This window comes from Aythya marila (assembly GCF_965140915.1).
Source record: "Aythya marila genome assembly, chromosome: 3".
Classification (NCBI taxonomy): domain Eukaryota; kingdom Metazoa; phylum Chordata; class Aves; order Anseriformes; family Anatidae; genus Aythya; species Aythya marila.
In genome coordinates, this window is record NC_139044.1 from 119,604,859 (window position 1) to 119,629,301 (window position 24,443).

The window sequence follows — 24,443 nt, forward strand, 5'->3', positions numbered from 1 at the left end:
CCGGCCGCCGCCCACAGCCCGGCCACGCGTGCCCGCCCGGCGCTGGCGGGGGCCAGTGCCGTGGATTTGCCCCCCCAGCCCCGCGCCCCCCCGATGCCCCCGGTGTCCCCCAGGAGCTGTCGCCGTGCGGCCGTCCCGGACACCGCCCGCGGGTCGGCCCGCTCTGGCCCCGGGCTCCTCGCCCACCCCGGTGTCCCGGTGTCCCGGTGTCCCGGTGTCCCGGTGCCCCGACCCAGCCCGCGCTGTCCCCGCCGCCGCCGTCCTTCAGCACCGCGGACAGCGGCACCGGGCTGGGGGCGCGGCGGGAGGCGGACGGGGGACCGGGAGCCGTACCGGGGACCGGGAGGTGGCGCGCCCGACGGGTGCCGGTTGGGGTTAGGGTTAGGGTTGGGGTTCCGGGGTCACGGACCCCGGGCCAGGGACCGGAGAGAGCTGGGCCTGACCGCTGCCGGGCTCCCCGCTCCCCGCCACGGGCCCGGTGCCCCTCCCGCCCCCGCCCCCCCTCCGGTCTGTGCGTGCCCGGTGCTGACGTCAGCCCGAGCTCCGGGACCTATATAAACCCCGGCCGCGCCGCCGGCTCAGCCCCCGCGGGACCGATCGTGCTCCACCGGCAGCGCAGCGGCAGGAGACCGGGGACAGCGCACCGGGTACGGGACGGTGCACGGGGCGGGGGACGGAGCGCGGCACGGGAGCGGCGCAGCGGGGACGGGACGGGACGGGACGGGGGTGCGGGGCAGCGCACGGGGCTCGGGACGGGGCGCGGGGGGCACGGGGCGGTGCAGGAGCCGGGCAGGACGCACCGGGCAGGGGACGGACCCCGGCAAGCCGGCCCCGCACTGCCGGTTGCGAGGCTCCCCTCGGGTCCCCCGGCTCCCGGGGCCGCCCCGGGGCTCCCGGCCCGCGCTGAGCCCCCGGCCCCGCAGGTGCGGACGGAGCCGAGGATGCGGCGGGCGCTGCTCACCCTCCTGCTGCTGCTCGCCCGCCCGCCGCCCGCCGCCGCTCGCCCCGCGCGCCCCGACGGCACCGTCCCGGGGGTCGCCGCGGGGGCCGGGGCCGAGGCGCGGGGCCGCCCGGTGTGGCCGCCGCTGGCGCTGCCGCCCCCGGAGCCGTGGCGGGCGCGGAGGGACGAGCCGCCGCCGCTCTCCATCGACCTCACCTTCCACCTCCTGCGGCACCTCCTGCTGCTCGCCCGCGCCCAGAGCCAGCGCGCCCAGGCCGACAGCAACCGCCTCATCCTCGACGCCGTGGGCCGCTGAGCGCTGCACCGGCACCGGGACCGCGACCGGGACTGGCACCGGCACCGAGCCCGCTGCGCCCGCCTCGGCCTCCGCTCCGGGGCGCGTGGGTGCGGTGCCGGCCCCAGCACGGCCCCGGCCAGGCCCGCATGTGCTGTTTGGCCGGCACCGATTTTGTAATAAAACGTGGTGGAAACCCGAGGCTGAGCGAGTGCAGGACGGGGGGGCTCTGCCCGGGGCTCGCCGGGACCGAGGGGGGGTGGGGGGGCTCGGGGCAGGCGGCGCCGAGCAGACAGGGACCGAGACAGGGGCTGCACATCACGGAGTCCTGCTGGGGGGGGATGTGCTGTGCCCACGGGGGATGGGATGGGACGGGACGGGATGGGACGGGGCGCTCACAGACCCTGAGATGTGAGGGAGCCGTGAGGGCAGGGGGTGCCCCGTGGCCAGCGAGCAGGGCACGGGGGTGCAGCACCCCCATGCAGGCGGCTGGCGGTGTGTGCAGGGCGGGGGCTCCAGCTCTGTGGGCAGCAACACCCCTGAGCTGCCAGAGCTCCGCAGTGGGACAGCTCACGGGGCTGGGGGCCGTGACCGATGGACATGGGCTGGTCAGGAGGAGCACAGATTCCCTGTGCAGGAACATCCCTGTGAGGGGCTCACTCCTCCGTGGGACACACGGTGCTGGTGGGAGCTGGCAGGCTGGGACTGGAGCAGAGGACAGGGAGGTGTCCTGCTGGAGTGTGTCTCAGGTGCCCCTGTGATAAGGACATGGATGAAATGTTCCTGAGACAACTGGGAGAAGGTTTGGTGTCCTCAGGGGCAATGCTGGTCCTTACAGGGGCCTTGAACCTCCCTGAGAGCTGCTAGAAGAGCAGCACAGCAGGGCTCCAGCAGTGGTGGTTCCTTGGGAAGAACTGAGAGGGGCTGCACCAGCTGGGGCTGCTGCGAACCAGGGGAGGTCAGCACCCAGAGGGGGGAGGAAAGCTGACAGCAAGGCACAGCCCTGGGCTTCAGCCTGGTTAATGAGCCGGTAGGTGGGCTCTGGTGGGAAGGGGGATAAGGGTGAAGGAGGTAAGGAAAGCTGAAAAGCCTTTCAGGAGAAGCTGAAGTGTGATCACTGGATGGCTGAGGTGGGAAGGGGCCTCTGGAGCTCATCTGCTCCAAACGCCTGTGCAGAACAAAGTCAGCCAGAGCAGGTTGCTCAGGGCCATGTCCATCAGGGCTTTGAAACATGAAATTCCATCTGGACATAAGAAAACAAGAACTAGAAAACTGTACTGGGGAAAAAAAAAAGAAAAAAAAAAAGAGAGAGAGGAGGAGAGAAAGAAAACTGTACTGGATGAGGTTTCCCAGAGATGTTGTGGTGTCTCAGCCCCTGCAGACATTCCAAACCAGCCCAAATGCAGTCCTGGTCAGGCTGCTTCAGCTGGCTCCGTCTCCAGATGATCTCCAGCGATCATCCAGAGATGATGAGGCCCAGGTGATCTCCAGTGATCCGTATCAGAATCATCGACTATCTCCCTATGAGGTAGGATCACAGAACATCCGAAGTTGGAAGGGACCCACAAGGATCATCGAAGCCAACTCCTGCCTCCAGGACCACCCAAACACCAGACCTTACATCCGAGAGTGTTCTCCAAATGCTCTATGACCTCTGGCATCTTGGTGCCATGTCCATGTCCCTGGGCAGCCTGTCCCAGTGCCCGACCACCTCTGGGTGCAGACCCTTTCCCTCACCCCCAGCCTGACCCTCCCCTGTCCCAGCTCCATGCCGTCCCCTCGGGTCCTGTCGCTGTCCCCAGAGAGCAGAGCTCAGCGCCTGCCCCTCCGCTCCCCTCGTGAGGGAGCTGCAGGCCGCCATGAGGCCTCCCCTCAGCCTGCTCTGCTCGGGGCTGAACAAACCCAGGGACCCCAGCCGCTCCTCATACATCTTGCCCTCTAGACCCTTCACCACCTTCAGCACCCTCCTTTGGGCACTCTCAGGGTGTTATGCCCTTTTTGTACGACGGGACCCAAGCTGCACACAGTGCTCGAGGTGAGGCCACACCAGCACAGAGCGGAGCAGGACGCTCCTGTCCCTCCTAGCGGGGCTGTGCCCAAGGCACCCTGCCGTGCTGCTCAGTCTCCTGGCTGCCGGGCACACTGCTTGGGCAGCTCCAGACCCCCCAGGTCCCTCTCTGTGGGGCTGCTCTGCAGCCTCTCATCCCCCCGTCTGTACATGCAGCCATGGTTTTCCCCTCCCGGGTGCAGAATCCGGCTCTAGCTCTTGTTAAGCCCCACGGTGGTGATGATTGCCCAGCCCTCCCGTTTGCCAAGCTCTCGCTGCATCCCTCAGAGAGTCAACAGCTCCTCCCAGTTCAGTGTCATCTGAAAACTTAGTGTGCATTTGAGTCCTGAGTCCAAGTCACTTATGAAAGCATTAAAAGGAACCGACCCTGAAATGCAGCCCCGCAGACCCCCGGTGACTGGCTGCCAGCCTGACGTAACCCCACTCACTGCAACCCCCTGAGCCCAGTGTCAAACCCTCTCTGGGCAGCTTGTTCTAGACAGCCTGTTTTGCCACCCTCATCAGAAAAGCTTTTTCATATCTTTCAGTGAATTTCCCGTGTCCCAGTTTGTGCAGTGACGTGGTCACCCCTCCACAGCTGCTCAAGCCCCAATCCCCCTCCCCTCTGCCTGGTGGTCCTGGGGGTCCCACCCTCACCTGCTGGCTCGGCCCCAGGCACCTCCCCAGCACTTGCTGGCTCCTCTGGGGCCGTTCCCTCTCCTGCCATAGCCCATCGGCCGCTCACCCCGCAGGGACACACAGGGGATGTGCCACTGCATCCCCCAGGCTGCATCCCCTGGGCCTGGTGCACGCGAGGCACTCACTGGGAGGCAGAGGCTTGGGGCTGGGGGAGCCCTGGGGCCAGAGCAGCGCCAATGGGACCGGGCCCCACCAGGGTCTGCGCTCACCAGGGGACACCCCACAGCCCCTCTGGCCCCGAGACAGTACCTCAGCATGCTCACAGGGAAAATACTTTTCCTTATATCCAACGGGAATTTCCTAGCTCCCAACACGTGCTGCTGCCTCGTGTCCTGTCCCTGTGTGCCCCACAGTTCTGCCCTCTCCAGTCCTGTTAGCTGGTTGAGAACGGCAGTCAGACCCCGTGTTACCTCCTCTTCTCATATGTTACCTCCTCTTCTCCTAGCTGTGCAAACCTAGCTTCCTCAGCCTTCCCCGTCAGTCATACTGCAGCCCCCAGCCACCTCGGTGGTCCCTGGGGCTGTGTGCGGGTGCCCATGTCTGCTGGCACTGGGGGTCCCAGCCCGCACCGCCGGCCAGCCGGGCTCCCACTGCGGTGTGTCCAGCGCTGTCCCCGGGCAGGTGCAGGGGGGGGGCGACGGCCGGAGACATCCCTGTGGTATCCCACCCCCAGGGACCAGATCAGCCCCACGAGGAGCTCCTGTCCCTGTGCATCATCTGTTGCACCAGCCGTGACGTGGGGCTGGGTGACGCAGCCCAGTGCTGTCACAGCCCCCCCGGGCAGCCCCTGGCAGCTGGGTGGGGGGGCTCAGGCCCCGACCCGGCGCTAATTGCGGTGCTGCCGGCCGGCTGTGTGTTCAGCCAGCTCATCCCAGCACTGTTTGTTCAGTGCACCCAGGGGACGGTGCTGCGAGACAGCGTCCGCACCAGCAGGGTGAAGGGGGGCTGCGTGGGCAGCTCAGTGGGGGGGGTCCTCGCCCCCAGGCATGGGTCTGCAGGCAGAGCCAAGCCCTGCATGCAGTGGGGCTGGGTGGGGGCAAAACCCCTGGCTGCAGCCCAGCCCCACGCTGCCACAGTTGTGCTGCACTGGGGCTCCCGGGGGCACAGTCCTTCATGGGGGGGTCCCACGCACCACTCGGGGTGGTGAGGCTGGCACAGAGCTGTGTGGGGCTGACAGCCCTTGCACCCACTGCAGCCCCACACACGGCACTGAAGACAGGCTCCTCGTACACAGTTTAATGATCGATGGGGCAGCTCCAGTAGTGGGGACGTGCAGCAGTAGGGCTGTGGCTCACCAAGTGGCACCAGGGGCAGGGATGAGCTCGGTGCTGGAGCTGCCCTGTGGCACCAGCTCAGTGCTGACCTGTGCAGGAGAACAGCCTCAGCACTGCACCTGGAAAGGTGTGGACCACCCAACACCCCCCCACCCTCCCAGCCCTGCCCCTGTTCCCATCTGTGCTCAGGAGGTGCCTCCTCTGCCCCACAGCACCCCGCAGCTTGTCCCTGTCCCCTGCTCCACACTGGCCTTGGTCCCGGGGAGGGTCTCACCATGTGGAGAGCTTGCTGGCTTCTGCCTCGGCCCCACATCTGTAGAGGGAAAGCAGGTGACAAGCTGGAGGCAGGGACACCCTGGCACCCCGCAGGACCTGCTCAGCCATGCACAGGCCACGTCTCAGCCACACGGGCACCACGGTGTCCTCAGCATGGCACAGGACCCCTGCATGGCCAGGGCAGCCCCCTCGGGCCTCACTGCCCTGCAGCCCCAGGGCCAAGCACAGCCTGGCACAGCACAGCCTGGCACAGGATGGCACAGAGAGAACTCACCCTCAGCAGCCTCGGGTGCCTCCAGGCTGTCCAGCCGGTCCTCATCCGCCGCAGCCTCGCTGCCCTCCATGGGGCCGTCCCCCTCATCCTCTCCCAGTGGCTCTGCGGGGCAGGGGCACACCTCAGCCTGGGACCCTCCCTCCCCATGGTGTGAGCAGCACTGGGACACCACGCTGGTGCAACGGGGGCAGCCTGGCCCTCGTGCAGGATGCAGCAGCCCACACATGTGGGGGGTATATGGGGCAGTGCCTGAGGGGCCACACATCCCCATGCGTGTACAGGAGGGGACACCCCCACAAAGGGCTCCAGGTGCCGAGGAGCAGGGCTCTGCCCAGGAGGAGTCCTGTGCATGCCTCCCCCAGGCTGTGCTTGTCCCGCTGCTGTCACCTGTCTGGAACTCGATGGTCCTCAGCATCTCTGCCACATAGTCCACATTGATGGAGAAGTGGTCCATGTTCTCGTAGCCAGGCTCTGGGCGGCTGCTCATCGACACCTTGGACATGTCTGTGATCCTGCAGGGCAGACGGATGCCCTCGGGAGCTGCCAGGCTCCAGCAGCCACAGCCCCCTGCCCGGCCACTGCTCCATCCCCTCAGCCCCCAGCCCTGTGCCCCCAGCCCCACTCACTTCTTCAGGAGCTCCTTGGAGTGCTGTGGAGGAAAGCAGGGGGCCATCAGTGTCACTGCAGCAATGGCACCAGGGACCCCAGGAAGCAGGTGCCACCCCCTCCAGCCCCCAGGTTCTTTCATGTGACTGCAGCACCCTCAGCACAGCTGTGAGAGGCAGCCCCAGCCCCGCAGAGGATCCTGGCCCCATGGCTCCACCACCCAGCCCAGGGGCAGCCCCAACCCCCTAGTGAGTCCTGGACCTGGCCCCCTGGCACAGCCCAACACCCCAAGGGCCCCTTTCCCCCACGGACCTGCAGGTATACTGCCATCTGGGGCTCCTCCATGGCCTGGATGGCTGTCTCCACCAGCTTGGAGGAAGCCTCCAGGTGGTCACCATACTGGCGGATGAGGCCCCGCACACGCTGCACTTTCTCCTCCTGCTCCCGCGCGATGCTCTGCAGCAGCTCCTTCTTCCGCTCCTCCAGGATGCTGTACAGCGAGTCGAAGCGCAGCCCCAGGTGCTGTTTCTGCCGCCGACCGTTCTCCTGCAGGACTGCTAGGCTCAGGGGGCTGCCCTGCTCCTGCCTCGTCCCCATCCCCAGGGCTGTGTGGGGCACCCGGGAACATCCCCTGGTTCCTTGGGCCCTCTGCCTTGGGGAGTCTCAGGGTGACTTGGAGGTGCTGCTGCTCATCAGGGAATTCCCCTCCCCAGACCGTGCCTCCAGCACAGGCATGCTGCTGCCCTGGGGCATCCTGGTGGGGCTGGGGGTAAGGGACAGAGCTGGGCAGAGCCCAGAGCATGGGGCTGGTGTGTGTGTAAGGGGAGCACATGCAAGGGGCAGAGCCCGCAGGCTGTGCCAGCCCCAGCCCCACCTCAATGGTCCGGCAGATCTCCTCCATCTGGGTGATGATGGCCTGGATGCGGTCGTTCCCCGCCACCAGCATGGCAATGCCATCGCTGAGCTCGCTCTGGGGTGAGACTGGCATGAGGGCCAGAGCGGGAGGCGGCACCTGGACCCCCGCCAGGGCCACCCGGCCACCAGAGCTACCTTCTGGCGCTGGTAGACCGCGGGCAGCGGCGCAACCTCGCAGTCCTTGTGCGCCCCGAAGACCTTGCAGAGGGAGCAGGTGGGCGCCTCGCAGCGCAGGCAGTAGATGTTGATCCGCTCGTCCTCGTGCTCCTCGCACATCAGGTGCTGCTCCGCCTTGGCGTGCAGGGGCCTGCGGGAGGGGCCGCTGCCCACCGGGCCCCCACGGGCACCTCTGCCCCACTGCCCCCAGCCCCACACGGCACCGTCCTGCCCCCAGCCCCGTGCCTGCCTGCAGAACCACCACCACCCCCCCGGCTGCCTTTCACCCACGAGGCTCGCTCCCCCCGTGGCTCCGCAGTGTCCCGCGTGGGCTCCCCCCACAGCCCCTCCGCCCTCCCGGTGCCCCCCCCTCCCACCCGGGGGCCGCCCCCCCCCCCCCGCGGGTTCCCCGTGCCGCACCTGGCCGACTCCTGCTTGTAGATGTCGATGATGTTCTCCACCAGCAGGTTCCGCTGCAGCCCGTACACCCCGTGCCGGTCCAGCACCACCTCGTGGCGGCACGACGGGCACCGGAACCGGCCGCCCGACGGCACCGCGCTGGAGCCCCGCGACTGCCACAGCGGGTTGGAGGCCTGCGGGCGGGGGGGTCACGGCCCCGCTCCGGACGCCGGGAGCCCCGTGGGGAGGCCCGGCCCAGGCACGGCGCCCCCCGGCCCCGGCAGACCCCCCCCGGCCCCCCACCCCGGCCCCGTCCGAGCGCCCCCCCCCGGCCCGGTCCCGGCCGCGCCGCACCCCGCGGCCCCCGGGGGCACCTGGAAGACGTCGTTGGCGCACTTGCGGCAGAGGTTGTGCTGGCAGGGCAGGATGACCACGGGCTTGGTGAACATCTCCAGGCAGATGGGGCAGATGAGCTGCTTCTCCAGGCTCTCCATGCTCCGCGCCTCCGCCAGCAGCGGCTTCAGCCCCACCGCGAAGTTCATCGCCGCGGTCCCGGCCCGGCCCGGCCCGGCCCGGCTCGGTTCGGCTCCGCGCCCCTCGGCCCCTCCGCCCGCTCTGCCCCGGCCCGGCCCCGCCGCCGCTGCGGCCCCGCTGAGCTCCGCGCTAATTTTAGCCGCCCCCGCCCCGCCGGGGCCGCCGCAGCTGTCGGCGGCGTCGGGTGACACTGAGTCACGGCCGGCGCCGGGCCCCGCGCCCCCCGCCCCGACACCGGGGCTCCGCCGCGGGGGGCGCGCCCGGGGCGCCCCCGGCCCCGTCCCGCCGCCCCCGGGCAGGGCCTCGGCGCTGCGCCCCCCCGGCGGCTCGGTGCCCCCGGGACCGGGATGGCAGGGAAGCCGCTGCCGGAGCCCCCCGCCCCGCGGGACCCCCCGCAGGAAGGGGGCTGGGGTCTGCGCTGTGGAGCACGATGCTGCCCGGCGCCAGGCCCCGGCTGGGGGGGGGCAAGCGGAGCTGAGCTGGGGTCGCCCGGGCCCCACAGACCCGAGCACCAGGGTGGCAGCGAGCCCAGCAAGGCTGGTGCCAGGAGCAGCCCGGCCACTCTGCTATATTTAGGGGGTGAGGCAGGGCCCACGCGGCTGCGGGCTGCAGGCTGTGAGGCTGGGGGCTCCCCGGGCCCCCTGTCCGTCTCCCCCCCTTGGCAGAGCCACCGGTCCCCAGAGCCAGGGCAGGAGCATGGCCGGGCACCCAGCCACCTGCCCGCGTGGGGCACGGGGCTGCAGGGCAGGAAAAGCACAGCTCTGCGGGAGCCAGCTGCCACAGGCAGCCCCGGGCAGGTGACAGGAGAGACTGAGTCACCCTGGCGAGAGCAGCGCTCCAGCAGCGCTTGGGACAGGACGTGCTACCCCACGCCCCTCCCAGCCCGCCCCCCCGGGACCCAGTGCTCTCCCCAGCACAGGGCAGAGGTGCACCCTGCCAGCGCTCAGGCTGCCCCAATGAAACACCACACAAACACGCTCACATTATGTCATCCTTTCAAGTCCTTTAGTAGTGCCCATAAAATCTATTAAAACCCAAGGAAAGTGCCTGTACGGGGCCCAGCCCTGCAGGGAGCCTGCTAGCAGCAGGAGTGGGGTGCAGCCAGCGCCCCGGAGCCATGGCAGGGCAAAGAGGAAGGGGGTACAGCAGGCAGCACCCCAACCCTATGAGCAGCATTTGGCACCCAGCACCCATCAGAAGGGTCCCCGTGAGGGCAGGTAGTGGGCTGAGCCCAGCCCCAGAGGTTACAGTGCTAACGGTCTCGGACACAGCTACTTCTTGCAGGGTCGAGCCTGGCCCTAAGAGGTCTCCATGTGTGACTTCTTGGGCAGGCTGCTGGGAACACCGCAGCAGATGAGGCACTGCGGATGGGGTGCAGCAGCGAGGGCTCTGTTGCCTCTGTCACCAGTACTGGGAGACAGGGGCATTGCCCTGGCGCTCAAGCAAGGGCAGAAGAACCTCCGCAGTGATGCTGGCCAATTTAACCTGAGATTCTAGCCACCTTGAGGCTGGAGAGCTGCCCTAGGTGGCGTGACTGGGGTCCTGGAAAGTGACAGTCCCAAAGTAGGATCCCTGTCCGGAGTCCTGGGGGAGCTGGCAGGATGGAGGCCAGCCTCATGCCTCGGTCTTGGTGCTGACAGACGGCAGGGGCTGCGCGCCAGCAGGCGGGGGCTGCGCCACAACTGGGATCTGCGGATCTGGAAGATGAGAGCTGCAGATCAGTGGCACAGCCCTGTCCCATGGTGCTGGGGAACAGGTACTCCGGACACCGCAGTGCCCTCGAGAAGTCTCCCACAGACCGAAGCTTACAAAGCCCCAGGCAGTGCACAACCACAACCGCTCCTGCAGTCCCCACGGAAACCTGCAGGGTGACCCAGGGCAGCCCCTGCTGGCAGCGGCACAGCCAATGCCCCGAGAACAAGGCCAGCCTGGGGCACAGCTGCTGCCCCCAGCTCCCTGCCCAGCTGGGCAAGGGCCCTGCAGAGCCAGCAGGGGCCTCAGGGAGCCCTTGCCCAGAGGAAAGCAAGGAGGGAGCTGCCCCGTGAGCCATGCGGTGCCCCTGCCCACCGTCACCCAGGTCCGCAGGGGAAGCCCCACAAACGGCCGTTAACGGCAGAGCTGCGGAGCCCGGTCCAGCCTGGGGGCAGCGCTCCGTGCCCCCGGCGACACAGGACCCCCTCCACCCGACTCACCGCTGTCCTCCGCGCCCATCTGTGCCTCCAGGTCCTTGGGGTCGACGTACTTGTAGGAGTCGTCCTCCTTGGGCGGGCAGCACGCCCCGCAGCAGAAGAAGCAGCAGCAGCAGCAGCAGCAGCAGGTGAGCGCGCCGCAGCAGAGGGCCAGGGCCTGAGTGGGGGGGACACGGGGCGGCCGTGAGACCCGGGGGGGGGGGAGACCGGGAGGCGTTGGAGCGTGAGGCACGGCCCCGGGCTCACCTGGAACCACCACTTGGACATGAGGAAGTAGTGCCGCACCGCATCGTCGCCGAACTGCTCGGCCACGTAGAGCCCCAGGGAGCCGTACTGGTCGTAGAGCTGCCGCTTGTCCTGGTCGCTGAGCGTGGCGTGGGCGCTGTTGATCTCCTTGAAGCGCTCGGCGGCCGCGGGGTCGTCGGGGTTCTTGTCGGGGTGGTAGCGCAGCGCCAGCCTCCTGCGGGGCGGCCGCGCTGGGACGGGCGGCCCCGGCCCCGGCCTCTCCCTCCCGGCCCCGGCCCGGCCCGGCCCGAGCCCCCCCGGCCGGCAGCGGCCCCGCCGCCGGTCCGCCCGCCCGCCCCCGCCCCCGCCCCGTACCGTACCGGTAGGCCTTCTTGATGTCCTCGGGGGAGCTGCCCTTCTCCAGCCCCAGCACCCGGTACAGGCTCTCCCCGGCCCGCGACAGCTTCCGCTGAGCCCGCCCCGGCTCCGCCATCGCGGCTCCGCACCGGGCCCGGCGGGCACCGACCCGGGGGGGGGCTCCGACCGCGGGGCTCGGCCCGCCCGGTAACGGCCGCTTCCGCCCCGCCACCGCCCTGCGCAGGCGCGGCCCGGCCCCGGGAGCCGCCCGGTGGCCCCGCCCCCCCCGGTGCCACCCCCCCCCGCCCCGGTCCCGGTCCCGGTCCCGTCCCCATCCCCTGCCCGCGGCGCGAGGCACGGGCGGTGGCGGCCGCGCTGCTCCTTTATTTCGGTACAAAACGAAGGCGGCCAGGCACGGGGGGGGCGGCAGCGGGGGGGGGGGGGAGCCCAGGCCTCCGGCCCCGGGGAGCCCCCCCGCACCCCCCCGCCACCGGGGGAAAAACCTGAGCAAGGAGCGGGGCAGCGGCGGGGCTGCGTGGTCCCGGGGGGGCTGGGGGGCCCCCGCCGCCCGCGGGGCTGGAATGCGAAGGGGGAGCGGTGGGGTCCCAAATCCCCCCCCCAGGGGCTGGGGACCCCCCGTGCCCCCAGCCCCCAGCCCCGAGGCCGGGCGGCAGCGGAGTGTGGGAGTGGGGGGAGCCGGGGGCTCGGCGGGAGCCCCCCATCCCTGATGGTTTTCAAGTAGCTGGGCTGCCCGCGGGGAGGGCCAGGCGGGCAGCTGCTCGCAATAAATACAAATAAATACAGATCCCAGCGGCGCAGCCTGCCCACGCGCAGCGAGGCCACAGCGGGACCGGGCCCTCGACCCCCGCCTCTGGTGTGGCAGCTGGGGGCCGGGGCCGGCCGGCAGCAGAGGAGAGCCCCAGCTGCAGGGGTGCAGGGGCTGGGGGCTCCGCGCCCCTCCCGGGGGCCGCCCAGCTCAGCAGTCCATGGCTTCGCTCTCACAGCAGGCAGGAGGGGCGTCGGTGCCGAAGTACCTGTCCCCGAAGTTACCTAAAGGACATGGGGACAGAGCATGGTGAGGGCAGGGCCCCGCGGCGCTGCCAGGGTAGGGGGCTGCCCCCATGGCCGGCACCAGCCCCCCCTCACCGATGCCTGGGATGATGTGGAACTCCTCATTGATCCTCTTGTCCACAGCGGTGGTGATGATGCGGACGCGAGGGAAGGCGTAAGCCACCGAGTGCACCCCCATCTCCGCCATCAGCAGCGACAGCAGGAAGATCCTGTCCTCCTGCACGTCGTGGTCCTGCGGCACAGAGCCGTGAGAGCCCGGCCACGGGTGGGCTGCGTGCCCCCAGCCCCGCTGCCCGGCCCCTCACCAGCAGGACGCGCACTGCCATCATGGCCGCGGCCCCCGTGGACACGGTGCTGTCCATGAGGATGACGTAGTCCTCGCTGATCTCCTTGGGCAGGCGCAGGTAGTGGAGCTGAGGGGAGAGAGCTGCGGTCACCCGGCGCGGCCCTGCCGGGGCTCGGTGCCGGGGCTGCGGCGCTGCTCACCTCGGGCTCCCCGGTGTCGTGGTTGGTCTGGATCAGGATCTTGCCCAGGCGGATGTCCTTGCAGACGGCGGTCAGGGCCTGCTCCATGGTCTCCCCGGCTCTCAGTATGGACACGCCGGTGATCTGGGACGAGGCAGGGGGACGCTGCCTTCAGTTGTGCAGAGAGCAGCAGCTCCGGCTGCTCCCACGCGTCCTTCCCATGGCGGGGGGCAGGACTCGGCCCCTCTCTGCCCAGCAGACCCCACCGTCCCCACAGGGCAGCTCACACCCACGTTCTCTACACCCGTCCTGCCCGCCCTTGCCCAGCTCTGCCGTGCCGCCGTGGCCCCAGCTCAGGGCCCAGATGCTCTCCAGAGGCTCTGCAGTTCCCGTGGAGCCCGATGGTGCTCGGGATCACACTGTGGGATGGGGGACAGGCTGCCCGGGCAGCCCTGCAGCACGGCACCAGGCTGGGGCCAGCGGGATTTCCCGGTCAGTCCCCACCAGGCACGGGGCAGCCGCGTGCCCACAGGGAGGAGAGGGCCAGGACAACATCTCACCCTCTGCCTGTGGAATCGCTTCCCTTCGTACGTCGTCCCCTGGGGCGTCTCCACCGTAACCGACTGCAGAAAGGGGAGGTGAGCAGAGCGTGGGCAAAGCTGGCCCCTGGGGGCCCCCAGCACCTAACAGGGACAGGGCTGCAGGCGAGGGGTGCTGGCGTACCTTCAGCGGCAGGAAGGAGAGGGCGTGCTCGATCAACAGCCTCATCAGGCGCTTGGAGTAGAAGATGAACTCGTCCCTGGTCGTGTCCTTGTTCCTGCAGGAGGACAGGCGGGCACTGAGCGGAGCCCCTGCTCCCCCCTGCAGCCAGCGAGGGAAGGAGGGGACAAGGACAGAGCAGCCAGCGGCCTTTGAGGCTCACCAGTCCCCAGCTTAGACCATGCCCTGAGACCTCCCCAGGGACTGTTCAAGTTGGAGAGCGCTCAGGCACCGTTCCCACCCTCTCCTAACCCCCCAGCACGGAGCAGCTTCTCCAGGTGCTGCTCTGGGCAGCGACCAGCAGCCACGCAGGAGGGGCCTTGCCAGGAGAGCTGGGACACAGCGGGTGGAAGCTGGGACACAGCTGGGACAGAGCTGGGACACAGCGGGTGGAAGCGAGCGCTGCCCAGCCTGCCGGGATGAGGCAGGCGTCTCGGCACAACCCGTGGCACAGCAGGAGGTTTGCTGGCACACGGCAGGGGCAGAGCTGGACCCCAAGCCCTGGCGAGGTGCTGGGGGCACAGACTGCACCCCCAGCTGCAGCCCGGCTGGCGTCAGCAGCTGTCAGGGCAGATGGGACCACCAGACCCAGCCAGGGGGACCCCAAAAGGGCTCCAGAAGGACGGCAGCAGGAGAACTGCCTCCATGCTGTTCTGGCCAAGGACACGGGAAGACACCTCCAAAAGCCTTGGCTGCAGAAAGGAAACCCGCTTGGGTCGGTTGCAGGTGAAAGACCCTCAGACTGCAGCCCCGCAGGAAGAGGGGAAAATAAGAAAAGGGTGACTCCAAGTCCCTAAACAGAAAGCGAATGGGCACCGAGGAGCCTGCGGCCTTGCTGTCACACAGGCGAGGAAGGCTGGGAGAGCCAAGTCCTGGGGCTCTTCCCTTGCCAGGAGAAACACATCCATTGCAGCAGACAATCACCTCCACGTGAAATTCGATTCAGCCAGTTATAAACAGCGTTCAGAGCTGTTGACTTGTTACTGAAACAAGCAGATAACCTCAAAAACAATTCCAAGCAAACCAGCTCGGTTTCTGAGAGATCCACCATGATCTAGAAATGACAAGGGTGACAGAAGCCAAAGGGGAGCTGCGGAGGTTTGGGCACCTTCCCCTTCCAGGCGGATGTCAACAGGACTACGGCGCCCAGAGCCCTGTGCCAGGGGCTTGATCGGGAGGTCAGAGACCAGGCTCTGCCAGTGCCAAGCAGCCGGTGCTGGCACCAATGCTGCCAGCAGTTGGAGGGGCAGCAAGAAGAACACCAGAAGTGCTCAGCACCACACCTCCAACGGGCTGGAACTGCGCCAGTCCCTGCCCTTGGTGTGTCGGGGCAGCAGGCACACAGGGCAGGGGAGCGTCAGCCCTGGAAGATGAAGGAAGGTCAAACAATGTCTCGGTTGAGAACACAGCCTAGAGCACAGACGGAGGCAGCAACACGTTTCAGGGCTTGCCAAAGCCGCAGGGTATGGTCTATAAAGGACTGCACGGTCCAGGAGTGTTCAGTTCCCCTGGAGGGTGGACACGAAGCCTGCAGCTGACCAAGCAGAGAGCACGAGGTGCTGCACGATGCTGCCCAGTCTGCTCAGGGACAAGGGGAGACAGCTCGGAGGTAGTTGCACGGTGGGCTAGCTGGATTAGAGAAGGAAATAAAGCAGCAACAACAGAGAGGGGATTATTTAGCATAAAGTCAGCCTGGAGCAGCCCTGCATCATGGCCCCGGACAGGAACGATGCAGGTGCCCAAGAAGTGCACGTGGAGGTGCAGCATTAATTGCTCTGCCTCTACCTGCTGCAAGGCTTGTGAGGCTGGAGACCGAGGACCTTGCTGTGCTGGCAGCAGCTATAACGAGGAGCAGAGAGGACGGAGGGTGCAGCACAACGCCAGCAGCACTACCAGCTGCTGGGCAGCAGAAGCACAGGAGCAGAGGCAGTGTTTTGCAGCAGTCCTGCCGGGTAGTGCTCAGGGTGTAACACGAGCACTGCTGCCACTGACCACGGCACAGCAGACGCCAGCTCCTGAGGCACCTGTGTGGGAAGGGGACCGGACTCAGCACGGCCAGGAGCAGCTGAGCTACCTGACACCATCAATGGGCAGCAGCTTCTGACACACTCACAACACTTCTCTGGTTACCCACCCAGAGAGCAGCGACTGCCCGAAACCAGGCAAGCCCCGAAACGTGTGGCAACACCACATCACCACACTGAAGTGTTGTGCAAGAAATCAAGTAAAACGAAGGAAGAAAGAAAGCAAAACAAAGAATAAAAACACAAGAGGACTGCGCATTTACAGATCTCCCCTTCTCCGTCAGGAGGAGGAAAGCCAGCTAACTCTGTTGTACACACGCTAATCCCCGTGCCAGAGGGGAAAAGGGACGGCTTTTCTCACCGAGAGCACCTTGCCTGTCAGCACACAGATGCGGTACAGCCTACCTCACGTGGCACATAAGCACCTCCAGCACACAAAGCACAATGACACAGGCGTGTGCGCACTTTGCTCAGCAACCCTGGGGCAGGGCTGCCCCCGCCCCACTTCTCAGAGGGCGGCTGTCAGACAAGCTGTTCCCAGAGCACCTCCAGTCACAGAACGGCTTGGGCTGGAAGGGACCTCAAAGCCCCCCCGTTCCAACCCCCTGCCATGGGCAGGATGCCACCCACCAGATCAGGGTGCCCAGGGCCTTGTACAACCTGGCCTTAAACACCTCCAGGGATGGGGCACCCACAGCTTCCCTGGGCAGAAGTGTCCAGAGACTTTCTTAAGTGCCAAATGCCTAAAGGAAAAGTAAGTACACCAAGAGGCCAGTTAGCAGGAACACAAGATTTACTACAAGTTTGAACTGTGACCATAAAGATTCCTATTATGTCCCTTTAAATCCCGTGCAGGCTGTGGCTGCTTTGACAAAAGCATCAATAACGGGCTGTAACCCAAGTGTCATTTTACCGGAGAATCATCAAGAACAAGCTTCTGGCTCAACAACAATCAAAAGGGAGACTGACAGCAAGCACTGTGGGTAAGGAGCTGCTGAAATCGGTTTTCTCTTCCGTGACCTGCATCTAAAACAACACAGCCTGCATATACCCACAGTGTTTCTTTATAACATAAGGAACAAAGGAGTCTTAAGAGATATTTACCAGTTACCAGATGGAAGGGGTGGAATTGGCAACGGCCCATAAAAGGCAGAAGGATATTGGGTATTTTTATTCTGTATTTTAGGACATCATCTGCCACTTCTCACATCGCACCGCAAGGATGACAGACAGTCCACCAACGGGAGCTGCACACAAGGATGAGCAGCTGCTACTACCAGGAGATTTCTGCAGTCAGCCCTGGGTGCCTTGCACCCGAGAGCTCGCACTGACCAGAAAAGGGACCAGAAAAGGGCACCAATGGGGATGCTTCCAACAGCCCCTGGGACAACAGGAGAGTCCCAGGAGAAGGGAGAAAACGGGTGCTGATCTGGAGAAAGACGGTGGCTGTTGGCAGCTCCTCAGAGGGGGCAGTCTGCACGCACCCCCCCCGTGGGTGTGCTTCAACCACACGTTCGCCCACCGGGTTCCTGGAGCCTGAGCACCGCCCGGGCTCCCAGCACAGCTCTGCCTCCACGGGGCTGCCTCTCGTGGCCAGCTGCCCCCGGGACCCCCCACACCACGTCCATTCGCCCCTTAGGCAGCCCCAAGGGGTCCCTGACCTGCGGGAGTGCCAGGGAACAGATGCCGCAAGCAGCTCATCTGTGCCACCAGCACTCTGGTTCCTCCAGCTCTGCCTGGAGGCACTGCGCAGCGTTCCTGGAGGGGACACGGCCTGCCCTGCTCCAGACCTGGGTGAGGTTACGGGGTAGGACCCCTCCTGCCATCACCCGGGCAGTGCTCAGCAGAGGCAGGAGCTGGCCCGCAGGCAGCGCGCCCCAAGCCCGGTACCCCCAGACCAGGCCAGCTCCCGAGATCAGGCTAACCAGGGCTGTCAGGGGACGGTGCAGAGCAGCCTCTCTGCGGGGAGCAGCACCTCGCAGGAAGCCCGAGCATGGCCTTGGCTGTGCTCAGGGTCAGAGTGTCTGCAGCACAAAGCCACACGCTCGGGTCCCCAGGAACCCAGAGCACAGGCAGGTTTCAGCGCGGTGTCTGAAGCGCTGCAGCTGCCCTGGGGGCAGGGCCACACTTTGCACTGCCCCGCACTGCAGCGCCTGCAGCCACACATTCCCAGAGCAGCTCCGACACGGGACAGCACGTCCTGCCAGGGCACAAAGTCCAGGAGCTAGAGCAAACTTCCAGCGAGCAGCAGCTGACCCACGCCCCTGAGCCCGCACTGCCAGAGCACGTCCTGGAGCCTCTCCAGGCGTGACGTGGGTACCGAGAGGCAAACAAGGGGAGGGGAACTCAGGTCTGTGGCAAAGAGAGCCCGAGGTGCAACAGGGCAGAGGGACGTGCACACTGCTGGTCCCATGGCACCGCCTGCCGACAGCCACGACCCAAACAGCCGGGCACCCAGCACCAGCAGGATGCCCCAGGCGTCCCCGCGGCTCCGGGACCGAGCTGTGCTGCACGGAACAGATCTGCTCAGCCAACACACCCCGGGACACGGCTGGGCAGACTGACCAGGAACACTGCGAGGGATGTGTGAGGAAACACCCCCAGAAGGCACTGGTTTCAATAAAAAGGATCCTCACATCCTTCTTCCTCCTGCAGTACGTGAACGGCAGCAGTTTTGTGGAGGCTCTCGCAGCTGCTGGGACCCATTCAGGCCACGAGGAGTCCTGACACATGGCATGAAATGCTCCCATTGCCTCCGGAGATCTGGCCCTGATACAGAAGCATCTTGTAAGCTGGAAGATGACCTTATTACAGTGTCCACCCTCAGCCTGAACACAACTAAAACTACCCCGCTATGCTACATATAGGACGATTTCTCAGTCTCCGCCCCTGCACAATGATTGCCCTGGAAACTCCTTCTCCCCAGGATGCCAAGCCTGAATTTGCCATGCCTGCACTCAGCGAGATGCTCATCTGCTGCCACAGGGCAGTCTTCCAGGAGGGCACACAGAGACAGAAGGCTGAAGTGCAGGGGAGCCCCCAGTGTTGAACAACAGGGAAACGATGTTGGCCGGCAGCAGCCTGGCAAGCTGAGCCCAACAGGCTGTCTCCAGGGGAACTACACCGGGAAAGGCAGAATGGAAAAAGGGAGGCTGGAGGGAAGAGCTGGCTGACAGCTCCCTGGTGCGTGCCCAGGCACCAGCTCCGGTGAGCCAAGAGGCTCCAAAACATGGTGCTGGTGGGAGCGCCGGCGCTCCAAGGGCTGGTGCTGTGGCACCACAGCCCCCGAAGCCAGACCAAAGGTGAGCAGTCGGATTTGCCACGGCACAGGAACCTCACGCACAGAGGTGTGAGCACCCTGGAGGAGGGCAGACCGCCCGGTGAGCACACAATGCAGCAGAGGCCCAGCAAGCCCCAGCGGGCAGGGAGCAGTGCCACTGGGGCAGGGCAAAGCGCAGGGGTCCCAAGGGAGTGCCAACAGCCCTCAACCATTAACGATTCCACGTCACACCAGAGTTATGCAGCAGCAATAGCGTGCTGCCAAGTGATCGCTTACAGGGACCAATACCAGCTGCACAGCTACCACTGACCACGGGAACTTGTAACCAGAATTCCTCAAGTGAAACAGTTCTTAACAGCAGCACCGCTTTGGTTCTCCTTGCTTTCTTGTGGGCTGCAGCAGGATTTGAGGGGGTGGCTGACAGGCCAAGTCAACACCCCTCCCAAGTGTGGGATTTTTCATTTTACCATCTGGAAGAGGCAAAGTCCGCCTCCCCTGCCAATCACCCCAGCAGCTCGGGAAGCCCGGCGCTGTCAGGGCAACTTGAGCTCAGCGGTGCTGCTGCGCTCCAGCCGCCGCGTGCAGGGGCCAATCCCTTCCTCCCCAGGGCAGCTGAACAAACTCCTAAGTCTAAGCAGATTACGGTTATTAGATGCTTGGGGCATACAGGCAGAACCGCCCCAGACAACAGCCCGTTCCCAGCAAGGCCAAAGGAAGGCAGCCTCAGGAAGGAAGAGGCAGCAGCAGCTACAGATGGGCTCGAGGCGTGCCCAGGGCAGCGCTCCATCTGAACACCGACTGCTCAGTGCCTGGCACCTGCACGCTGCTAACGGGCTGGCCAGGCTCACGTCTGAGAGCAGCACACATCACTGCAATGCTGTCGGCTCTTGCACAAGAGCAAGTAAAAGATCTGTGCCAAAGCCTGTACGCAGGAAGGCTAGAGACAAAGACCTGCATTATTCTCTTCCTGCAGAACCCCAGCATAAAGGGAAACTGTTCGTTTGCAAGCAAACATTCTGCCTCTGGAGGTGCTGTTCCCCCAGGATCTCACTGTGACCTTCACCTACCATTGAGAGCACAGACAGATGAGCTAGAGCAATCGGCTCAGGACACAAAGAGGAGCACGGGAGGAAGGAGATGCTGAAGGGACAAAGCCAAACCTGCTCCACGGTTCCGTTAGCTGGGCCTGAACGCAGAACTACTCAAGTCCACAGCCCAGGGACGAGGCACCTGGGCTTCAGACGGTGACAGGAATACATGCAGGAGCTTGTAGCTCCTGCAACAGCAGTAACACGGTCCCACACTGCTCTGCTATTGACTCTACAATAATGTTACTGTCACCTAGAAAAAGCAAAAGCATCTGCGGGGAATGAAAAGATCAACTGAGTGGCAAAGTCACAGAAGCAGCACCTGGGCCCCTTCCATTAGCTGGCCATAAAAGCAAGTGCCTTGAGAGACAGGCAGCAACGGCAGCTCGCCCCACGCCCCAAGCTCCCAGGGCTGTACTGCAGGTAGGAAAGTGCTACCCAGCCCCCTCTCATACAATCACAGAGCTTGGAAAAGGCCTCCAAGATCATCCGGCCCAACCGTCCTCTCATCACAAGAAAAACCTGCCTGTGGCTTGGAAGTCACACCAGGGCAGACAAAGTCTGTCACCAAAAACTCGTCTGTAAGCTGGAAGCAGCCCTGTTCAGCAGTTCTGCTCCAAGAAAACACCTGCACCTGAAGACCTGAGGGCAGGGGATCCGAAGACTCAGACCAGGCTTTGTAGTGTGATCCTAAAGAATGGTCCTGCTGGGAGGAACACAAATGAAATCCCCAGAGGAGGCTGGGACTTACCTGATGATGGTGTGCATGCCCCGCACCTGCGGCGTGTTCTCCAGGACACTTAACGTCTTTGGCAGGGGCTGCCCTTGGTGGGCAGAGGCCAGAGTTGCCCTGCAACAAGAAAGCAGCGATCAGAGCTGCGCAACTCACACACACAGAGCTGCCATGAAGGAAAGCTCCTCCCAGACACACTGCATGGACACCAGGAAGGGCTTGGCCTTTGTGCCCTGATCCCACGGAGAGCCCCATGTCTAGTGCCAGATACACAATCCCAAACCAGTACCACCACGTAAAAATGAGGAAAAAGCCTCCCCCAGCCACAAAGCCAGCTGCCAGCTTGCTCCCATACAAGCAGCTTCTACCAGCACCCAGGCAGTAGGAGAAGCAGCTCTGCAAAAGCAAAACCTTGCCAGGTTCCCCAGGACAGGGCTGTCACATCAATGAAGTGAGAGGACTGTGCTGCTGTGGCTGCCCACATCACATCCTAGAGACTGTCCAGGGCTCCACTCCCATAGAATGGGGCAGCCTCCAACATTCAGGGCAAGAGCCATGCTCCGGAGAGGGCCAGGAGCAGCACCGGGAGCCAGTCACACAAACCAAGTGTAGCTGCTGTGGAACAGGCTGTGTAAGAGCCTGCAGCCAGAGCAAGCCAGCTCCAAATGAGCTGCATGCACGGCAGCCACCTCTGAGGCTGAGGAAGAGCAGCTACGCTCAGACATCCCGGCAGAACCTCAGCCAGGAGGGACAGAGAAGAGGCAGCAGACACAGAACAGCAGGCGATGGCAGGGTCCCCAACGTACCTGACAGTGATCTCACGCTGGGTGGCACAGCAGAGTGGTTCAGCACAGCAGAAGGGGAAAGAAAGGATGTCTGGTCACTGTGCCAGCCAGGTACAACCCCCAGCAGCCCCAGCCGAGCTCCCACCCCTTCTCCTGGGGCTGGGTGCAGAACCCCACTGGGTACATGCAGGAGACAAGGCTGGAGTGTCGGGTGATGCCAGGGGCAAGAGAGGTGGCAATGGGTGACATCAGGAGCAGCTAGTTGGGACCAGGGGTACAGCAGGAGAGTGAGGCCAGAGCGTGAGTGCTGTGGCTGTCCTGTCTCCATGTCCCAGCCCCTGCACTGCAGCTCAGTCTGCCCTGAGCTGTGTAAAGAGGCGACTTTGAGACCCAGAGAGCACAGGGCTGTGGCAGCCCCACCCTCCCTCCTGTATGCAGTCTCTCTTTTCCTCCCCCAGGCCCTCAGCACTCGATCAGTCTCCCCCTCACCTTCTCCAGCTGGCTGTGCACGTGCTGCACAATGAGGTCCAGGGCCACAAAGTTCTCCCCACCTGGCAGGAGAACGGAGAAGACGGGTCAGGACACCAGCCCAGCCCTGCGGCCAGCTCTAGCCAACGTGGCGCATCTCACCCCTGGGCACCACGATGTCCGCAACCTGCACGGTCGGCTCGATGTACTGCTCGAAGGCCGGCTTCACAAACTTGTTGTATTGCTTGATGACACCCACGATGTCGCGCCCGCGCTCCATGATGTCGCGCTGCAGGCGCCGCACCAGCCGGATGTCAGAGTCCGTGTCCACAAACACCTTCATGTCCAGGAGCTGGAAAACTGGGAGGAGTGAACACCCCCTCGGCACCCCCCACGTGCTCCCCCTGGCACAGCCTGGCCAGCTGTGTCCCCCCTTGCAGCAGCAGCACCCAGCGCTGCCTCCCCAGCACCTCCAGCACAGAGCTGCTGTGCCGACAAGCAGTGGGCGACCCCGCTCCCAAGAGCCCCCCGGAGCCCAGCACCGTGCCCACCCCCCGTGCAGCACCCTGCTGCATGCCTGCCCCTGTGCTGCGCCCTGCAGTGGGTGGCCAGCCGCATCAGGCAGCAATACCTTCAGCAGCTCCTTGTTTGCAAAAGCCAGTATGCCTTCGAAGACGATGACGTTTGCCCCATACACGGTTTTCTGGGGAGAGACAGGCGTCACAGTCACCCTGCCCCCCTCACACATCGCACCAGCCAATGCTCAGCATGGACAGCACATCACCCCAGACCCACACCGGGTGCTCACTGCCCGAGCTGTCCTACACCCCCCAACCCCTAAGGGCCGTTATCATCACCCCTAGTCCCTGCTGCAGAAGCCCCAGCCTCTGCCCGATCCCTTTCCTAGCTCCTGCCCTGCCCACACTCACACTGAGGGCTCTCCCCACGGTGCCCCCCGGTCCCACGACCACCCCAGCATCTCCATGCTCCCCCTCAGCCCCCACCCACACCCCACGGAGCAACGCCCCCTCCGTGCCCGCTGTCCCCAGCCGATCCCTCCCCGTGCCCCCAGCTGTGCCCACGGCACCCACCCACTCGCGGCGCCGGCTGTGCGTGGTGAAGTCGTACACGGGCACCTTCACGCTCTTGCCCTTCTTGAGCTTGCGCAGGACGCTGACGAGCAGCTCGAAGTCAAAGGCATCGGGGTGGTCAAAGTTGTAGTCGCTGCGGGCCGCCAGCGCCTGCTGCCCCTCATCCAGCACCTGCGGGCACCGGCACCGCTCAGCACCGTGCCGTGCTGTGCCATGTCACACCGTGCCACGCCGTGCCGTGTCACACCGTGCCGTGCCGTGTCACACCGTGCCGTGTCACACCGTGCCGTGTCACACCGTGCCGTGTCACACCGTGCCGTGTCACACCGTGCCGTGCCGCGCTCACCTTGTAGAAGGAGTCCATGGAGAGCAGCACGACCCAGGGCACGTCCAGCGCCTCGATGATCCGCGTCGCCACCGTGGTCTTGCCCGAGGCGCTGCCGCCGCACAGCCCTGGGGCGAGCGGGCACCGTGAGCGCGGCCCCGGCCCCCCTCCTCCCCCCTTCCCTCCCGCCCGGCCCCGCGGCCCACCGATGACGAAGGCCTCGTCCACGGGCGCTCCGGTCTCGCTGTACCACGGCGGCCGCCCGGCGGTGTAGATGGTCCGCTTGCTGGTGCGCAGCAGCGGCGGCTCCGGCTTGCACTGGCTGGCGGTCCGGCGGCGCGGCGGGGGCGCCGACAGCGGCAGGCGGCTGAGCAGCGAGCCCAGCGGCACGGGGCCGGGGCCGGGGCCGGGGCCGGGGCCGGGGCCGGGGCCGCGCTCGGGCCCCGCCGCGCCCCACGCCCCGCGCCGCTCCTCAGCGCCCGCCGCCGCCATCTGCCCGCCGCGGGGGCTGCCGGGACGGGGCGGGGCGGGGCGGGCACTCGGCTCCCGGCGGCACCCGCGCCACGGCCCCGCCCCCCCGCCCCGCCTCGCCCCGCCCCTCCCGGCCCGGCCGCCGGCGGGAGCGGCTCCCGTGGGCCCGGGGCCTCTGGGCCTGGCCCTGGGCAGCGCTGAGCAGAGCCCGGCTCCGGCCTCTCCGCACCTCCCTGCGGGTACTGACGGCCATGGGGGAGCTCCCCCGGAGCCTCCTCTGCTCCAGGCCCAGCAGCCCCAGCTCTCGCAGCCTCTCCTCACAGCACGGGGGCTCTGGGCCTGGCAGCACCCCAGGGACACGGCCTGGGCTCTCCCTGCTGGGCCCAGGTCTGTCTGTGCTGGGGGTCCAGGACCCCCCAGGACCCCCCAGGACCCCCCAGGGCTCCCCAGCGCCCAGCAGAGGGGCAGGATCCCCCCTCGGCTGTCCCAGCACACCAGGACACCTCCAGCCCTCTCTGCCCTTTGCTGGCTCCCCCTCACTGCGGTGCCCACCGGGACCCCAGGTCCTTCTGTGCCCGGCTGCTTCCAAGCTGGGTGCCCCTGGCCTGTCCCGGTGCTGGGCTCGTTCCTCCCCAGGGGCCAGGCCTTGCAGCTCTCCTTGTGGAGCTGCAGCAGGTCCCTGTCAGCCCCGCTCTCC

At 65.9% G+C, this 24,443-nt stretch overlaps 4 protein-coding genes across 6 annotated transcripts; 1 reads left to right on the forward strand and 3 right to left on the reverse strand.

Annotated features, from left to right (window-relative positions):
- Positions 1-755: 755 nt before the first annotated feature.
- On the forward strand, positions 756-1,256 carry UCN (urocortin; the record flags this gene model as incomplete). Its single annotated transcript, XM_082756527.1, has 1 exon — positions 756-1,256. Exon 1 carries the CDS (start codon positions 942-944, stop codon positions 1,254-1,256), a length of 315 nt encoding a protein of 104 aa, XP_082612653.1. The 5' UTR covers positions 756-941.
- Positions 1,257-5,202: 3,946 nt separating this feature from the next.
- TRIM54 (tripartite motif containing 54) lies at positions 5,203-8,533 on the reverse strand. Of its 2 annotated transcripts, none has more exons than XM_082757902.1 (10): positions 8,256-8,533; positions 7,903-8,075; positions 7,462-7,648; positions 7,286-7,381; positions 6,724-6,957; positions 6,432-6,454; positions 6,193-6,317; positions 5,806-5,907; positions 5,530-5,568; positions 5,203-5,344 (listed from the first exon to the last, which is right to left on the reverse strand). In XM_082757902.1, the coding sequence occupies exons 1-10, from the start codon at positions 8,421-8,423 to the stop codon at positions 5,334-5,336; spliced, it is 1,158 nt and encodes a 385-aa protein (XP_082614028.1). In that variant the 5' UTR covers positions 8,424-8,533; the 3' UTR covers positions 5,203-5,333. The 2 variants fall into 2 exon arrangements, with proteins under 2 accessions (XP_082614028.1, XP_082614029.1); XM_082757903.1 differs by having other exon boundaries at positions 7,462-7,633; positions 8,256-8,529.
- Positions 8,534-10,029: 1,496 nt separating this feature from the next.
- Positions 10,030-11,322, reverse strand: DNAJC5G (DnaJ heat shock protein family (Hsp40) member C5 gamma; the record flags this gene model as incomplete). Its single annotated transcript, XM_082756223.1, has 4 exons — positions 10,030-10,112; positions 10,608-10,761; positions 10,851-11,064; positions 11,210-11,322. 4 exons carry the CDS (start codon positions 11,320-11,322, stop codon positions 10,030-10,032), a joined length of 564 nt encoding a protein of 187 aa, XP_082612349.1.
- LOC309876680 (uridine-cytidine kinase-like 1) lies at positions 10,923-23,793 on the reverse strand. 2 transcript variants are annotated; one of them, XM_082757287.1, is made up of 15 exons: positions 23,482-23,792; positions 23,297-23,403; positions 22,951-23,121; positions 22,491-22,562; positions 22,022-22,211; positions 21,881-21,942; positions 21,413-21,429; positions 20,625-20,723; positions 13,446-13,539; positions 13,283-13,345; positions 12,744-12,866; positions 12,563-12,670; positions 12,333-12,489; positions 11,210-12,236; positions 10,923-11,064 (listed from the first exon to the last, which is right to left on the reverse strand). In XM_082757287.1, the coding sequence occupies exons 1-14, from the start codon at positions 23,765-23,767 to the stop codon at positions 12,163-12,165; spliced, it is 1,623 nt and encodes a 540-aa protein (XP_082613413.1). In that variant the 5' UTR covers positions 23,768-23,792; the 3' UTR covers positions 10,923-11,064; positions 11,210-12,162. The 2 variants fall into 2 exon arrangements, with proteins under 2 accessions (XP_082613413.1, XP_082613414.1); XM_082757288.1 differs by lacking the exon at positions 13,283-13,345 and having other exon boundaries at positions 23,482-23,793.
- Positions 23,794-24,443: the final 650 nt, after the last annotated feature.

Excerpts from the sequence above, each read along its gene's own strand:
- TRIM54 (XM_082757902.1), bottom strand. The coding sequence starts at position 8,423 with ATGAACTTCGCGGTGGGGCTGAAGCCGCTGCTGGCGGAGGCGCGGAGC. Across the intron at positions 7,649-7,902 it reads TACAAGCAGGAGTCGGCCAG|CGGCCCCTCCCGCAGGCCCC; the intron begins GTGCGGCACGGG and ends CCCGGTGGGCAG. Across the intron at positions 6,455-6,723 it reads AGATGGCAGTATACCTGCAG|CACTCCAAGGAGCTCCTGAA; the intron begins GTCCGTGGGGGA and ends TTTCCTCCACAG.
- LOC309876680 (XM_082757287.1), bottom strand. The coding sequence starts at position 23,767 with ATGGCGGCGGCGGGCGCTGAGGAGCGGCGCGGGGCGTGGGGCGCGGCG. Across the intron at positions 22,212-22,490 it reads CAAACAAGGAGCTGCTGAAG|CTCCTGGACATGAAGGTGTT; the intron begins GTATTGCTGCCT and ends CCAGTTTTCCAG. Across the intron at positions 12,671-12,743 it reads ACGACACCGGGGAGCCCGAG|CTCCACTACCTGCGCCTGCC; the intron begins GTGAGCAGCGCC and ends CTCTCCCCTCAG.